This window comes from Bombina bombina, chromosome 4 (assembly GCF_027579735.1).
Source record: "Bombina bombina isolate aBomBom1 chromosome 4, aBomBom1.pri, whole genome shotgun sequence".
Lineage (NCBI taxonomy): Eukaryota > Metazoa > Chordata > Amphibia > Anura > Bombinatoridae > Bombina > Bombina bombina.
In genome coordinates, this window is record NC_069502.1 from 700,080,749 (window position 1) to 700,099,275 (window position 18,527).

At 36.3% G+C, this 18,527-nt stretch overlaps 1 protein-coding gene across 1 annotated transcript in view; it reads right to left on the minus strand.

Moving 5' to 3' along the window:
* FRK (fyn related Src family tyrosine kinase) overlaps window positions 1-18,527 on the minus strand; it is a 156,785-nt gene that overhangs the window by 36,318 nt on the left and 101,940 nt on the right. The window contains exons 3-4 of the mRNA XM_053710877.1: window positions 3,747-3,910; window positions 787-955 (exon numbers count right to left, since the gene is read on the minus strand). Coding sequence (XP_053566852.1) covers window positions 787-955; window positions 3,747-3,910 — 333 coding nt within the window. The remainder of the gene's footprint in view (window positions 1-786; window positions 956-3,746; window positions 3,911-18,527) is intronic.

The following is an 18,527-nucleotide window of genomic DNA, read 5'->3' on the forward strand; positions in this document are numbered from 1 at the left end:
CTGTTGCAATTATCATTAAAATAACAGACATTCTTGGAATATTGAAGTATTAGTTTGTATCTTTTGTTAGAGGGTTATGTTATAAATTAAACTCAATAAAAATGAAGTAATTTTTTTGAATGTTTATAAAGGTAATATACTAATAAAAAAATAATATTGTACCCTTGCAGTACTAGAGGTATAAATAAAGTATATGTAAAGTAATAAAAATAGCAAAAGAGGCATCCTATAGTTAGCACTTGCTTTTGTATCATTTGTGAGTGGGTTTTGTACACATTTTATTTCACTGTTTATTTTATGAGGCCAATTTATGAAGCTGTGAATTTAGCTGTTTCTGCGCGAGCCTTCAGGATTGCCGGAAACAAAAGTTAAGAAGCGGCGATCTAAGACCGCTGCTCCTTAACTCATCCTCCACATCTGAGGTGGCGGACAGCAATAATCCCGATCAGATACGATCAGGATGATTGACACCCCTGCTAGTGGCTGATAGGCCGTAAATGTGCAGGGGCGACATTGCACAAGCATTTCACTAGAAATGCTTGTGCAATGTCAAATGCTGACAGCGTATGCTGTCGGCATTTAGCGATGTCGGGCGGACATGATCTGCTACAGTGGATCCTGTCCGTCCGACATTTAATAAATCTACCCCTATATCTTTTGTGTTTAACCACATCATTGTGATATTTTTATTTATTTTAAGTTTATAACATACTGCTTCAAATTTAAAATAATATTTTTTGTCAGATAACAAATATATACTTTTGCATATTTTTCCCCTTGATGTACCTGGCTTTAATGTTTTAATGGCAACGGAAATGGTATTGTTCCATAATCCTTCCCAGACTTCCCCAAACTGTCCATGCCCAAGCTTTTTCAATAACTTCAGAGAGTCACGGTCAATTTCCCACTGGTCTGCGGTTTTGTAAGACAAGTCTGGAGGGAGAGGAACTTCTATCTGGTTTAAACAAAACACAAGAGAAAAAAATAATAATTAAAAAAGAAGAAGAAGAAATTGTTAAACCCACATATTTTAAGTGTTTATAAACAGGCTAAAATATCAATTTAGATCAGGTTTTGTTTAAGATTACATTCTTTATTTTAAAATGCACACGTTTGTTTTCACTATTTTATGTGTGACCAGTCATAAACCTTTTGCTATGAAAATCGATTCGAGCTACAAATTTCAATGTTCTTTAAAATAGTTATTTTTTACATCCTAATATCTCATAAATATCTATATTGCATATAATTTTCTCACACACTGCAGATATGCATACCATGTTTTATACATCACAAACAGTAATTTAGATGAAGTGTATTTTGCATTGAAAACTGTTAACAATTGTAATAAGAAACCCATATCCATATACAACAGCAATTCTGAAAAAGTTAGTATGGAAAATGCAAAAAAAAAAAAAGAGTAATTTGAGAATTCAATATTGAAAACACATTTGATGTTTTACTTTGTGAATGTAATGTGTTTTTGAAAATATACTCTCATTTCAAATCTGATGACTGCAACAGACTCTAAAAAAGTTGGGACGGTCAACTGTTTACCACTGTGTAACATCACCTTTTCTTTTAATAACACTTATTAAGCATTTCACAGCTGAAAACACCAGTTGGTTAAGTTTTGCTAAAGGAGTTTCCTCAATTTAGTTGCGCAACTGTACGGGGCCTTCGTTGCCTTATTTGGAGCTTCATAATTTGCCACACATTCTCAATCGGAGACAGGTCAGGAATGCAGGAAGGCTATTCTAGCACCCACACTCTCTGCTTACGCAGCCATGCGTTTGTAATCTGGGCAGAATGTGGTTTGGAAAATGCAGGGACATCCCTGGAAAAGACAATGTCTGGATGGCAGCAACTGTTGCTCCAAAATGTAAACATATCTTTCTGCATTAATGGTGCTCTCACAGATGTGCAAGTTACCCATGCCATGGCCACTGACACACCCCATACCATGAAAGATGCTGGCTTTTGGACCTGATGCTGATAACAGCTTGGATGGTCCTTTTCCTCTTTGGCCCAGAGAACATGACAGCTGTTTTTTCCAACAATTATTTGAAATGTTTACTCGTTGGACCACAAAACATGATCCCACTGTGCTACTGTCCATCTCAGATTAGACCGAGCCCAGAGAAGTTGGTTCTGGACAGTGTTGATGTATGGCTTCTGCTTTGCATAGTAAAGCCTTAACTTGCATCTGTGGATGCAGTGACAAATGGTGTTCACTGACAAAGGAGTGCCAAAGTATTCCCAAGCCCATGTCAGGATATCTATAACAGACTCACAATGGTTTTGGAGACATTGACGTCTGAGGGATTGATATTATGCAAATTCAGAAGTGGTTTTTGGCCTTGCCCTTTACGCACAGAGATTTGACCGGGTTCCTCAAACCTTTTAATTATATTGTGCACTGTATAAGGTGAAATACCCAAAATCCTACCGATTTGTTTTTGGGGAATGTTGTTCTCTAAGTGTTGGATTATTCGCTGATGCATCTGTTGGCAGATTGGCCAGCCTTGACCCATCCTTGCGCTTGAAGGACTAGGCCTTTTTTGGAGGCTCCTTATATACTATGATTTCATGATCGCCTCACCTGTTTCACATCACCTTCTTATTTCAACTTGTCACATCACTATTATTCCTAAATTGCCCCTGTCCCAACTTTTGTGGAGTGTGTTGCAGTCATCAGATTTGAAATGAGTGTATATTTTCAAAAATACATTAAATTCACAAAGTAAAACTTTAAATAATGTGTTAATAATCTGTTTTCAATATAGTACAGGTTGAACTGAATTTTTTGTTGTTGTTTTTTTGCATTTTCCATACTGTCCCAACTTTTTCTGAATTGGGGTTGTAGAATGTCACATGTATGTACAATATATAGCTCCTCATTATTGGCCAGACAATAAGTGGCCCACTACAAGTTCTTACGTGGTCGGTTTAGCGCTCGTTTTACAAGTGGAAAGTAAATTGCGTGCAAGCGAAAGCGGATATGTGCTAACTTCAGAACTTTGGATATCGCAACCTTGTTAATTTTTTCTTCCCATATACCTCAATGGAGCACAGTTTTAAAAAAAAAATAACCTAACATATCACTTGTGGGCTAACCTGATGCCACATTAGACCTACTGCGCTAAACTCGAAGGTAGTTTTAAAAAAAATTAAATTCCAATGTTCTTCACACAAAAGAAGATGTTCTTTTTATTTTTAAATATATATTTCAATATATTTCTGATATTTTGTTGTAAAATATATATCTATCATTTATTGTGACTTTTCAGAGTTAAACACCCCTTCCTCAGGCGTGTTTAACTCCGAAGCCTCACAATTAAGGTTTTACATTAAAATCTAGAGAGTGCCTTCCTGGACTTTTTACTGTGGATATTTTTGCCAGCACCCCAGTGAGAGTGCCTTTCTGTATAAATGTATTTATATACAGATATACTGTATGTATATATATATATATATATATATATATATATATATATATATATATATATATATATATATATATTTAAAAATACTAAGAACATTTTCTTTTAAGGGAATAACATTGCAATGAAAAATATTTATATTAAATACATAGTAAAACACATAACAAATATTAAAATTGATTAAAAATTATTTTTTACACGCACAAGTAAGTGATATTGCTTATCGCGACCCACACTAACTTTAGCGCGCCAAATGTAATTAAGCCCTATGTTGTTTATTTGCATTAAGCTCTCTCTCTTTACCTTTAAGCATGGTTTTGTTAGCTTGCAGCACAGTCCATCCATCTTCTTACAGTAATGTTCAACAAGTGCAGTCATGTTTTGAAATGTGGTTTTTGTAGATATGTAAAATCCTCCATTGTCAAGTTTTCGGATTTTGTAGTGCTTCACTATATAGCCATCCAACACTAAAACAGAGAAACATTATGCAAGTATCGTGTTATTCTAATGCTAATCTATATTGTGGTATATTCATGAGTTTTCACTGAATGTGATTGTAGTTTAAAACCACTAGAGGGCAATATTGTTAAATAAACTACACAGTTTTTAAAGCAGTCGAAGAATTTCAACTAGAATCTGTTAAATTTGTAGTTTGCTAATAATGTAATGTCATTGTATTTGTTCTAGAACTATACCAGAACAAAACAATCTAAACAGTTAAACTAAAACATTTTAAACATTTCTGACTCAAAAAAGGGTTTTAAATACGTGAAGCACCCTGGTAAAAATAAGGAACCCATAAATGGCAATATATTGTTTTATAAAACTTTCCTTACCACTACTATATTGTGTTTGTGTAGCAGTATTCAATTAGGCTTTTATTTGTTTGTTTTGCATAATTAGGGCCAAAATACATTGCATTTGTAAACCAAAAAGGGAGTAACACCAAAAATCTCAATGACGTCTTGAAAGATTTTTGTCCATTTTCCCTCTTGCAGCTTCGTCCCATCAGCGCAAATGTTCCTGTTTCGTTTCAAGGGATTGCCTAAGCTCTGCCCACAACACCCTCAGACTCCACCCAACCCTGTCCATCATGCATCTCAACAACTCCTGTCATGGCTACACCCACCAATCATCAATGGCCCACTGCCTGCAAGTCCCCTTTACCTCCATGTCCCGGAAAGCCTTGGGTAAATGTTGGGAGGTATAGGAAAACAAGTTAAAAATCACCAGCAAAATAGCACCAGATACCTGACATGTTTTGTGTCCTCTGCTGTCGCTTCCTCATAATTGAACCTCTGATTAATCCCATTAACCATAAAGCTCTTTTAATTATACGGCCACATCAAAACTCACAACAGTCCTATATTCTAAGTCATATGCCATGAAACCTCACATCAGTGTCCAGTTTTTATATTTCGTAAAGACCTGCATTTGAATTACTTGACTCTGGTGAAATACTGGTCAATTGGCAACCATAATATGGTCACCAGTTTTTTTCACTGTAATCTTGCTCTTTAATCTAGTAGATTATTATTATTATTATTATTATTATTATCAGGTATTTGTAGAGCGCCAACAGGTTCCGCAGCGCTAACAGCATAGTCATCTATAACAGCATTTACGCTAGTTCTACGCCACAGCATATATCACTCTTGTGTATCCAGTGTAACAAATTAAAAAGAATTGTGAATTGATAGGTATTTAATCAAGGCATGTAACTAGAAATGTTTTTAAAGAGTTAAACCAGTGAGGCCGAAAGTGTAATGGGTCAATTGAGATGTTATTGACATACCCCATACTTACATATTGGAATTTAACATTTGGTGCTAACCCTTCAAGTTAAACTGGTTGCACATAATTGTGTGAGATCAACATTTAACGAAGAGACCACTGCAGGTTAGTAGCCAGCAGTCACGTAACTCATAGGAATGATATATTTGACCATTAAAAGTAAACACAACTAGGAATAAGCTTCGTTATTACTTGTGTCATGTGGACAATCCTTTGATATAAAATCAGTAGATCTTAACAGAACCACAAATATTATATCAGCCCTAAGTAAAACCATTATTTTTTATCATTAAATAAATATGTGTAATAAGGTAGGCAAGTAGTTCCCCAAAATAATACTTGAGTGATCAATGTTTTATATTATTGAATCTAGTGGGTGCTGATTTTATTTTATTTGAAATAGATAGACTGATTATGTGGCCAAAAGTACACATGATCATCACATTTATAAGCTTGATGGACATCCAATTTCAAAACCGTGGACATTAATATTGAGATGGCTCCTACTTTGCAACTATAACAGGGAAGGCTTTCAACAAGATTTTGGAGAATGACTGTGGGAATTTATACCCATTCAACCAAAACAGCATTTGTGAAGTCAGGAACTGATGTTGGAAGATAAAGTCTGGCTCCCAATCAGTGTTCCAATTCATTCAAAAGGTGTTCAATAGGCTTGAGGTCGGGGCTCTGTGCAGGTCAGTTGAGTTCCTGCATACCAAACTTGTCAAACAATTTCTCCATGGATTTGCATTGCACGGAAACATTGTGCTCACGAGAGCGCACTTCCATAGGCTCCACAAGATTTTGGAGAATGACTGTGGGAATTTATACCCATTCAACCAAAACAGCATTTGTGAAGTCAGAAACTGATGTTGGAAGATAAAGTCTGGCTCCCAATCAGTGTTCCAATTCATTCAAAAGGTGTTCAATAGGCTTGAGGTCGGGGCTCTGTGCAGGTCAGTTGAGTTCCTGCATACCAAACTTGTCAAACAATTTCTCCATGGATTTGCATTGCACGGAAACATTGTGCTCACGAGAGCGCACTTCCATAGGCTCCAAAGGGAGACTCGTTCTCATGCAGTCAGACACGGCATGAGAACAAGCACAGCGAAGGGGGTAAGTCATGCAGCGATGGGCAGCAAATATAAATATATATGTATATGAATATATATATATATTTACTTGTTAATAAGTGTATATATCCTTATATATTTACATGTTAATAAGTATATATACATATATATTTTTGTGTTAATAAGTGTTTATACAAATACATATATATTTACATGTTAATAAGTATATATACATATATATTTACGTTTTAATAAGAGTTTATACATATACATATATATTTACATGTTAATAAGAGTTTATACATATATATTTACATGTTAATAAGAGTTTATACATATACATATATATTTACATGTTAATAAGAGTTTATACATATACATATATATTTGCATGTTAATAAGTGTTTATGCAAATACATATATATTTACATGTTAATAAGTATATATACATATATATTTACATGTTAATAAGTGTTTATACATATACATATATATTTACATGTTAATAAGAGTTTATACATATACATATATATTTACATGTTAATAAGAGTTTATACATATACATATATATTTGCATGTTAATAAGTGTTTATGCAAATACATATATATTTACATGTTAATAAGTATATATACATATATATTTACATGTTAATAAGTGTTTATACATATACATATATATTTACATGTTAATAAGAGTTTATACATATACATATATATTTACATGTTAATAAGAGTTTATACATATACATATACATATATATTTACATGTTAATAAGTGTTTATACAAATACATATATATTTACATGTTAATAAGAGTTTATACATATTCATATATATTTACATGTTAATAAGTGTTTATACAAATACATATATATTTACATGTTAATAAGAGTTTATACATATACATATATATTTACATGTTAATAAGAGTTTATACATATATATTTACATGTTAATAAGAGTTTATACATATACATATATATTTACATGTTAATAAGAGTTTATACATATACATATACATTTACATGTTAATAAGAGTTTATACATATACATATATATTTACATGTTAATAAGAGTTTATACATATATATTTACATGTTAATAGGTGTATATACAAATACATATATATTTACATGTTAATAAGTGTTTATACAAATACATATATATTTACATGTTAATAAGAGTTTATACAAATACATATATATTTACATGTTAATAAGAGTTTATACATATACATATACATTTACATGTTAATAAGAGTTTATACATATACATATATATTTACATGTTAATAAGAGTTTATACATATATATTTACATGTTAATAGGTGTATATACAAATACATATATATTTACATGTTAATAAGTGTATATACAAATACATATATATTTACATGTTAATAAGAGTTTATACATATACATATATATTTACATGTTAATAAGAGTTTATACATATACATATATATTTACATGTTAATACGAGTTTATACATATATATTTACATGTTAATATGTGTATATACAAATACATATATATTTACATGTTAATAAGTGTATATACAAATACATATATATTTACATGTTAATAAGAGTTTATACATATATATTTACATGTTAATAAGTGTTTATACAAATACATATATATTTACTGCGAACACAGAGTCCCCATAGCCAACAATGTAAAGGCACTTTTCAAAAGCCTTTTTTTTTTTCTAACACCCCACACCACTTTAAACCCCTAAAAACTACTTAGTGGATTTTTTTTTTTTTTTAAATGCTCATATGTTTCATTTGCAACAAGGTACTATGCAATTTGCGTTAATTGCTTGTAATGGCTGGTTATTTATCACATGCCTGTAAACTTGTGAATACTTGTAATCTAGCCCTTAATTAATAAGACATCTAGCTGTAAACTAAAGGTCAACATCTGAGAATGTTGCAGATGTAATGTATACTCACCATGCCGGGATCAGACTTTCTGCTATTCAATTTAAAAGAAAACCACATAATTTACATTTATCATTTTGGTAAAACTGCAACCATTTTAAACTAATGTATCAAAGTATTTTTTTTTTTAAATTGTAGTGGATTATAGGAGCTAAAATGAGCAGCATATTATTGGCATACACACAATGGGCGCCATGTACTAAGAGGCGGGCGGACAGCTTCTTAACTCGCGAAGCTGTCCGCCCGCCTCCGCTACACACGGGCAGCAGATCTATTGATCCGCTTGCCCGTATGTACCATTACACACTCATCGGAGTGTGTAATGCCCGCCCCTTCAATCGCGCGACCAATCACGCGACTGAAGGGGCTGTCAATCACAGAGAGCTGACCGCTGCTTCTTACATTGCGGGAAGCAGGCTCGCATATGTGAACCTGCCCCGCAAAGGCTCCGGAGCAGCTTTCGCTGCTTCGTACATGGAGCCCAATGAGCCAATTCACTGAAATTACTTACTTCATTTATTGTTTTCGATAAGGCCGTTCAGGAGACCTTAAACATTTTTTAATAATTAAACAATAAAAAAAATTAAAAAATTACTGCTCCTGCTCCCGCGCCTCCCCTAAACTGCTTTAACGCCCCACAGTTTAAAAATCGCCGATCTAAACTAACGCAGTAACAACAAATGCACAATGTGAGAATCCTGCAGCCCTAGACTTGCATTCCACATTGTAAAAAGTCACACATTAAATTTAGAATAACCTGAGCTAATAGTTTAATAATTAAAGAAACATTCAAGTCAAAATAAACTTTTATGTTTCAGATAGAGCAGCAGTTTTAAGGCACTTTCCAATTTACTTCCATTATTAAATTTTGCTTAGTCTTTTTATATTCACACTTTCTAGGGAACTAGATCCTACTGAGCATGTGCACAACCTCACATGGTATACGTATACTAGTCTGTGAGTGGCTGATGCCTGTCACATGATACAGGGGGCCGGAAAATGGGAGAAAAAATTAATTTGTCAGAAAAAAAATCTATTGCTTATTTGAAATTCAGAAGTTCTATTGCCTTATCTTTACATTGTGCATTTGTTAATTATGCAATTCTACTGCATTGAGTGGTCCCTTAAAGAGAAAACATAATTTATGCTTACCTGATAAATTCCTTTCTCCTGTAGTGTGATCAGTCCACGGGTCATCATTACTTCTGGGATATTACTCCTCCCCAACAGGAAGTGCAAGAGGATTCACCCAGCAGAGCTGCCATATAGCTCCTCCCCTCTACGTCACCCCCAGTCATTCGACCAAGGACCAACGAGAAAGGAGAAGCCAAAGGGTGTAGTGGTGACTGGAGTATAATTTAAAAAATATTTACCTGCCGTAAAAACAGGGCGGGCCGTGGACTGATCACACTACAGGAGAAAGGAATTTATCAGGTAAGCATAAATTATGTTTTCTCCTGTTAAGTGTGATCAGTCCACGGGTCATCATTACTTCTGGGATACCAATACCAAAGCAAAAGTACACGGATGACGGGAGGGATAGGCAGGCTCTTTATACAGAAGGAACCACTGCCTGAAGAACCTTTCTCCCAAAAATAGCCTCCGAAGAAGCAAAAGTGTCAAATTTGTAAAATTTGGAAAAAGTATGAAGTGAAGACCAAGTTGCAGCCTTGCAAATCTGTTCAACAGAGGCCTCATTCTTAAAGGCCCAAGTGGAAGCCACAGCTCTAGTGGAATGAGCTGTAATTCTTTCAGGAGGCTGCTGTCCAGCAGTCTCATAAGCTAAACGTATTATGCTACGAAGCCAAAAAGAGAGAGAGGTAGCAGAAGCTTTTTGACCTCTCCTCTGACCAGAGTAAACGACAAACAGGGAAGACGTTTGTCGAAATTCTTTAGTTGCCTGTAAATAAAATTTTAGGGCACGAACTACATCCAGATTGTGCAGAAGTTGTTCCTTCCTTGAAGAAGGATTTGGACACAAGGATGGAACAACAATCTCTTGATTGATATTCCTGTTAGTGACTACCTTAGGTAAGAACCCAGGTTTAGTACGCAGAACTACCTTATCCGAGTGAAAAATCAAATAAGGAGAATCACAATGTAAGGCTGATAACTCAGAGACTCTTCGAGCCGAGGAAATAGCCATTAAAAATAGAGCTTTCCAAGATAACAACTTTATATCAATGGAATGAAGGGGTTCAAACGGAACGCCCTGTAAAACGTTAAGAACAAGGTTTAAACTCCATGGCGGAGCAACAGTTTTAAACACAGGCTTAATCCTGGCCAAAGCCTGACAAAAAGCCTGAACGTCTGGAACTTCTGACAGACGTTTGTGCAACAGAATGGACAGAGCTGAGATCTGTCCCTTTAAGGAACTAGCGGATAAACCCTTTTCTAAACCTTCTTGTAGAAAAGACAATATCCTAGGAATCCTAACCTTACTCCAAGAGTAACCTTTGGATTCGCACCAATATAGGTATTTACGCCATATGTTATGGTAAATCTTTCTGGTAACAGGCTTCCTAGCCTGTATTAAGGTATCAATAACTGACTCAGAAAAACCACGTTTTGATAAAATCAAGCGTTCAATTTCCAAGCAGTCAGCTTCAGAGAAGTTAGATTTTGATGTTTGAAAGGACCCTGTATCAGAAGGTCCTGTTTCAGAGGTAGAGACCAAGGTGGACAGGATGACATGTCCACCAGATCTGCATACCAAGTCCTGCGTGGCCATGCAGGCGCTATTAGAATCACTGATGCTCTCTCCTGTTTGATTCTGGCAATCAATCGAGGAAGCATCGGGAAGGGTGGAAACACATAAGCCATCCTGAAGGTCCAAGGTGCTGTCAAGGCATCTATCAGGACTGCTCCCGGATCCCTGGATCTGGACCCGTAACGAGGAAGCTTGGCGTTCTGTCGAGACGCCATGAGATCTATCTCTGGTTTGCCCCAATGTCGAAGTATTTGGGCAAAGACCTCCGGATGAAGTTCCCACTCCCCCGGATGAAAAGTCTGACGACTTAAAAAATCCGCCTCCCAGTTCTCCACTCCCGGGATGTGGATTGCTGACAGGTGGCAAGAGTGAGACTCTGCCCAGCGAATTATTTTTGATACTTCCATCATTGCTAGGGAGCTTCTTGTCCCTCCCTGATGGTTGATGTAGGCTACAGTCGTGATGTTGTCCGACTGAAACCTGATGAACCCCCGAGTTGTCAACTGGGGCCAAGCCAGAAGGGCATTGAGAACTGCTCTCAATTCCAGAATGTTTATTGGTAGGAGACTCTCCTCCTGATTCCATTGTCCCTGAGCCTTCAGAGAATTCCAGACGGCGCCCCAACCTAGTAGGCTGGCGTCTGTTGTTACAATTGTCCAGTCTGGCCTGCTGAATGGCATCCCCCTGGACAGATGTGGCCTAGAAAGCCACCATAGAAGAGAATTTCTGGTCTCTTGATCCAGATTCAGAGAAGGGGACAAGTCTGAGTAATCCCCATTCCACTGACTTAGCATGCACAATTGCAGCGGTCTGAGGTGTAGGCGTGCAAAGGGTACTATGTCCATTGCCGCTACCATTAAGCCGATTACCTCCATGCATTGAGCCACTGACGGGTGTTGAATGGAATGAAGGACACGGCATGCACTTTGAAGTTTTGTTAACCTGTCTTCTGTCAGGTAAATTTTCATTTCTACAGAATCTATAAGAGTCCCCAGGAAGGGAACTCTTGTGAGTGGAAAGAGAGAACTCTTCTTTTCGTTCACCTTCCATCCATGCGACCTTAGAAATGCCAGTACTAACTCTGTATGAGACTTGGCAGTTTGAAAGCTTGAAGCTTGTATCAGAATGTCGTCTAGGTACGGAGCTACCGAAATTCCTCGCGGTCTTAGTACCGCCAGAAGAGCACCCAGAACCTTTGTGAAGATTCTTGGAGCCGTAGCCAATCCGAATGGAAGAGCTACAAACTGGTAATGCCTGTCTAGAAAGGCAAACCTTAGATACCGGTAATGATCTTTGTGAATCGGTATGTGAAGGTAAGCATCTTTTAAATCCACTGTGGTCATGTACTGACCCTCTTGGATCATGGGTAAAATTGTCCGAATAGTCTCCATTTTGAACGATGGAACTCTTAGGAATTTGTTTAGGATCTTTAAATCCAGGATTGGCCTGAAAGTTCCCTCTTTTTTGGGAACCACAAACAGATTTGAGTAAAACCCTTGTCCCTGTTCCGACCGTGGAACTGGATGGATTACTCCCATTAATAAAAGCTCTTGTACGCAGCGTAGAAATGCCTCTTTCTTTGTTTGGTTTGTTGACAACCTTGACAGATGAAATCTCTCTCTTGGGGGAGAGTATTTGAAGTCCAGAAGGTATCCCTGAGATATTATCTCTAGCGCCCAGGGATCCTGGACATCTCTTGCCCAATCGGGGGCCCTCAATTCATGCTGTTTTAGGGGCAGCAGCAGGTTTCCTGGCCTGCTTGCCCTTGTTCCAGGACTGGTTAGGTCTCCAGCCTTGTCTGTAGCGAGCAACAGATCCTTCCTGTTTTGGAGCAGAGGAAGTTGATGCTGCTCCTGCTTTGAAATTCCGAAAGGAACGAAAATTAGACTGTCTAGCCTTAGGTTTGGCTCTGTCTTGAGGCAGGGCATGGCCTTTACCTCCTGTAATGTCAGCGATAATTTCTTTCAATCCGGGCCCGAATAAGGTCTGCCCTTTGAAAGGTATATTAAGTAATTTAGACTTAGAAGTAACGTCAGCTGACCAGGATTTTAGCCACAGTGCTCTGCGCGCCTGAATGGCGAATCCGGAATTCTTAGCCGTATGTTTGGTTAAATGTACTACGGCATCTGAAATAAATGAGTTAGCTAATTTAAGAGCTTTAAGCTTGTGTGTAATCTCATCTAATGGAGCTGATTCAAGTGTCTCTTCCAGAGACTCAAACCAAAATGCTGCTGCAGCCGTGACAGGCGCAATGCATGCAAGGGGTTGCAATATAAAACCTTGTTGAACAAACATTTTCTTAAGATAACCCTCTAACTTTTTATCCATTGGATCTGAAAAGGCACAGCTATCCTCCACCGGGATAGTGGTACGCTTAGCTAAAGTAGAAACTGCTCCTTCCACCTTAGGGACCATTTGCCATAAGTCCCGTGTGGTGGTGTCTATTGGAAACATCTTTCTAAATATTGGAGGGGGTGAGAACGGCACACCGGGTCTATCCCACTCCTTAGTAACAATTTCAGTGAGTCTCTTAGGTATAGGAAAAACGTCAGTACTCGACGGTACCGCAAAATATTTATCCAACCTACACATTTTCTCTGGTATTGCAACTGTGTTACAATCATTCAGAGCCGCTAACACCTCCCCTAGTAATACACGGAGGTTTTCCAGCTTAAATTTAAAATTTGAAATATCTGAATCCAATCTGTTTGGATCAGAACCGTCAGCCGCAGAATGAAGCTCTCCGTCCTCATGTTCTGCAAGTTGTGACGCAGTATCTGACATGGCCCTAGCATTATCAGCGCACTCTGTTCTCACCCCAGAGTGATCACGCTTACCTCTTAGTTCTGGTAATTTAGCCAAAACTTCAGTCATAACAGTAGCCATATCCTGTAATGTGATTTGTAATGGCCGCCCAGATGTACTCGGCGCCACAATATCACGCACCTCCCGAGCGGGAGATGCAGGTACTGTCACGTGAGGCGAGTTAGTCGGCATAACTCTCCCCTCGTTGTTTGGTGAAATGTGTTCAATTTGTACAGATTGACTTTTATTTAAAGTAGCATCAATGCAGTTAGTACATAAATTTCTATTGGGCTCCACTTTGGCATTAGCACATATAGCACAGATGTCTTCCTCTGAATCTGACATGTTTAACACACTAGCAAATAAACTAGCAACTTGGAAATACTTTTCAAGTAATTTACTATGATATGAAAACGTACTGTGCCTATAAGAAGCACAGAAAGAGTTATGACAGTTGAAAGTTAATAAACTGAAAAGGTTATAGCATCAAATCTTTGTAAAAAACACAATTTTAGCAAAGGCTTGTTCCCATTAGCAAAGGATAACTAACCCTGATAGCAGAAAAAAAGTTACAGAAATAAACGTTTTTTATCACAGTCAACTACAATCTCACAGCTCTGCTGTGAGTGATTACCTCCCTCAAAACAAGTTTTGAAGACCCCTGAGTTCTGTAGAGATGAACCGGATCATACAGGAAATACAATGAGCTTCTGACTGAATTTTTTGATGCGTAGCAAAAGCGCCAAAAAAGGCCCCTCCCCCTCACACACAACAGTGAGAGAGATCAGTAAACTGTCATAAATTAAATAAAACAACTGCCAAGTGGAAAAAAATAGTGCCCAAAACATTTTATTCACCCAGTACCTCAGACAATGAAACGATTTTACATTCCAGCAAAAAACGTTTAACATAAATTAAGAGTTATTAAAAAGCCTGTTGCCAGTCCCTGCAAATTAGGCTAAAGTCTTATGCACACAGTATAATTCCAGTGAAGTGCCATTCCCCAGAATACTGAAGTGTAAAATATACATACATGACAGCCTGATACCAGATGCTGCTACTGCATTTAAGGCTGAGTTTACATTATATCGGTATGGCAGAATTTTCTCATCAATTCCATTGTCAGAAAATAATAAGCTGCTACATACCTCTTTGCAGATTAATCTGCCCGCTGTCCCCTGATCTGAAGTTTACCTCTCCTCAGATGGCCGAGAAACAGCAATATGATCTTAACTACGCCGGCTAAAATCATAGTAAAAACTCAGGTAGATTCTTCTTCAAATTCTACCAGAGAAGGAATAACACACTCCGGTGCTATTATAAAATAACAAACTTTTGATTGAAGGTATAAAACTAAGTATAATCACCATAGTCCTCTCACACATCCTATCTAGTCGTTGGGTGCAAGAGAATGACTGGGGGTGACGTAGAGGGGAGGAGCTATATGGCAGCTCTGCTGGGTGAATCCTCTTGCACTTCCTGTTGGGGAGGAGTAATATCCCAGAAGTAATGATGACCCGTGGACTGATCACACTTAACAGGAGAAAGTAAAGTTAAACTTTTCATGATGCCAGGACTTTCCAATTTATCTATTATCAGATTTGATTTGTTCATGATATTTTTTGTTGAAGAGTAAACCAAGGTGTAGCAATGCCCTATTGGGACCTAGCAGAACTTCTGAAGAGCCATTAACAAGAGTCATATATGTGCAGCCACCAATCATCAGCTAGATTTCTGCAGTGCACTGCTGATCCTGAGGATACCTAGGTATGATCTTCATAAATTTCATACAAAGGATACCAAAAGAAAAAAGACAATTTGATAATAGAATTAAACTGAAAAAAATAATTTAAAATTGCCTATCTAAAACATGAAAGTTTATTTTTTTACTTCACATAGCCTTTAATGAGGATCTTTTCAGCTAAGTTTTGTAGGCTACAAAGGTAAAATAAAGTCTATTGGTCTACTAAAATGTATTTAGCTTGCATTAGTAAGACAAGGATTGTCCAGTAAGAGAAAATGCTCCAGTTCTGAAGTTACTGTGCTGTATCAGTTCATTTTAAGTTTGATGCCTCCCCCATTTAATAAATTTGCTGTCTTAGGGCCTGATGATAATAAACTCACTAACATGGAGAGAAATAATGCAAAATCTATTGAGGGTAACATTATTTTATAATGTAGGTATCTCTCCTTCAAATACAGAACCATGCTTAGCTAGATAAATAGCTCTCAAGATAAAATGTGCCTTTATAAAGTCAGGCCAGAGCGGAGAGCTTTAAATCATTGACCCCTTAGAAAGTTAAAAAAAAAAAAAAAAAAGATCACTGGACCAAAAGCTTTGCCATTACTGAACGATGGGCAAAATACTTAACAAAGTGCAATTTTAGTCTGCTTCAAACATCCTGCCAATCAAAGGGTTTAATCCAAGCATCCTGTCTGTACGCATGTTTCACAACATGGTGACTGAGTGGCAGACAAATACTGTATTTAACTAATAAAAACAAGGTTAATGTCACATTATGTAGATGACCACATAGTATGGCTCACTGTGGCACAATTTTTTATACATGTGTCATTATAAAATATTTGTTTCTAATTATGTCTGTGTATCAATGAGAGAAGTATGTTTTTGCAACAACTATCACACTTTGGAAAGTATAGAATTCAGCCATATAGGCTGAGCTAGATAAATAGATAAAATATGTGTGTGTGTGTGTGTGTGTATGTATGTATGTATAAATGTATGTGGCACTGGGGCCCAAGGGCTAGGGGGGACCATAGCAGTCAGTCAATAAATGGGCTTGTGCAGAATGTGTACACTCTGAATACAGGTGAGCCTTTTATTGGTGCAGTTTGCAAGTGTAGCTACCCATTAATATATCTATCTACCTATCTATCTAATTATCTGTCCTCAAAATCACTATATAGAATTACCTTTTTGGGTGGCCCAAAAATGTTTTTGCACCAGGGTCCTTTGTTGAGTAGGTCTAAAAAATTTAGAAATGGATAACTTTTAGTCTATGGGCTAGATTTTGAGTGGAGCAATAGTTTGAGCTCCCGTGGTATCTCCGCTAGAAGTAAGCTTTTTGAGAGCATCGGGTCGGGTAGCATTACAAGTTGAAAGTAACAAGTTTTTGCACGAGTGCTAACCTGATGCGCGCAAAAAGCCGAAGTCCGAATATCGCATAGGCTTTGATGGAGTGTGAAAAGTGGCGGGAAAAAACCTACTTGAACTCAAACCAAATCCCATTTTCTCAAGTGTGCTAATCCAACATGAAATATTAATATTTCCCATTCCAATGTTCTTCACATAAAAGAATATATATATATATAGTATTTTGGTAAAATATATATCTATACCTATATATATATATATATATATATATAAAGGAATATCTATTTATAAAAACATAGAATATATTCCCTTATGTGAAGAACATTGGAATGTGAAATATTTACAGTAAATACACAGTATAACACTTTATTAAATATGAATATTGCATAAATATGATTTTACATGTTTTCAGCTACTTGACTGCTAAAATGCACTAATATATATATATATATATATATATATATATATATATATATATATATATATATATATATATATATAAATAATCATATTGTTGCAGAAAACACATCAAAAATACATTTAAAAGTACAGTTATACTCATAATAACGCTATAATAAAAAAATATTTTTAAAAGATTGCAATAAAAAATTCTAAGGGCTCAAAGATATGAGGTCTCATATGTACATATATATTTATGAATTGATTTGTAGACATATATACACATATAAACACATAAATACATATGTATACATAAGATATATAGAAGTGCATTGGAGCCCTTTATAGTCAAGTACATGAAAACAGGTAAAATCATATTTATGCAATATTCATATTGAATAAAGTGTTATACTGTGTATTTACTGTAAATATTTCACATTCCAATGTTCTGCACATAGCAGAATATGTTCTATGTATTTTAAAATAGATATTCCTATATATATCTGTATATATACTTCTAGCAGAGTTAGCATGCAAGCGGGAGCATTTAATACCGCTCCACTTGTAATCTGGGCTCACAAAATAAGCCTGGTATAATATGTTTGAGAAGTAAGTATATTTTTTTTACTGCTACCCCCTAATATACCATAATTTGCTACAGGTGAAGAATTTAAATCTGTGGAACAAAATCTGTGCTTCCTCCCTATCCCAGTGCACACAATCCCTCATAAATATCATACCATTCTGCCATATAGAGCTGTAAATACTAACAAAAGCACATTTTCTCTCCCTGCACCACTTATCTAACCAATGCTCCGACTCATTGAATCATTGAATGGCAGCTTGGATATTTTTTTTAATCATTAAACCATTTCATTCTTTAGGAAAACTCCACTATTGAATTAAAAAAACAAATGTTTTAATGAGAAATCAACATAAAAGCAACCCTAGTTAATATTTATTATTTAGGAATCTCAAATTACAGGCAGTCCCCAGGTTACGCACAAGATAGGTTCTGTAAGATTGTTCTTAAAGTGAAAGTCAATCCTAGCATTGTACAAACGCTAGGATTGATTATTGAAACAAATAAAGGGGACTGTCAGTCATGAAGTATAAGAAACTTCATGTAGAAAGCTCCTTTATTTGTATCAACCGATTTCCGTTCTTAGCTGCTACAGCAGCCCACGGCTAAAAAATTTTTGCTAAGAGGTGACGTTTTCACCTCTTAGCTAATAGCAGTGCG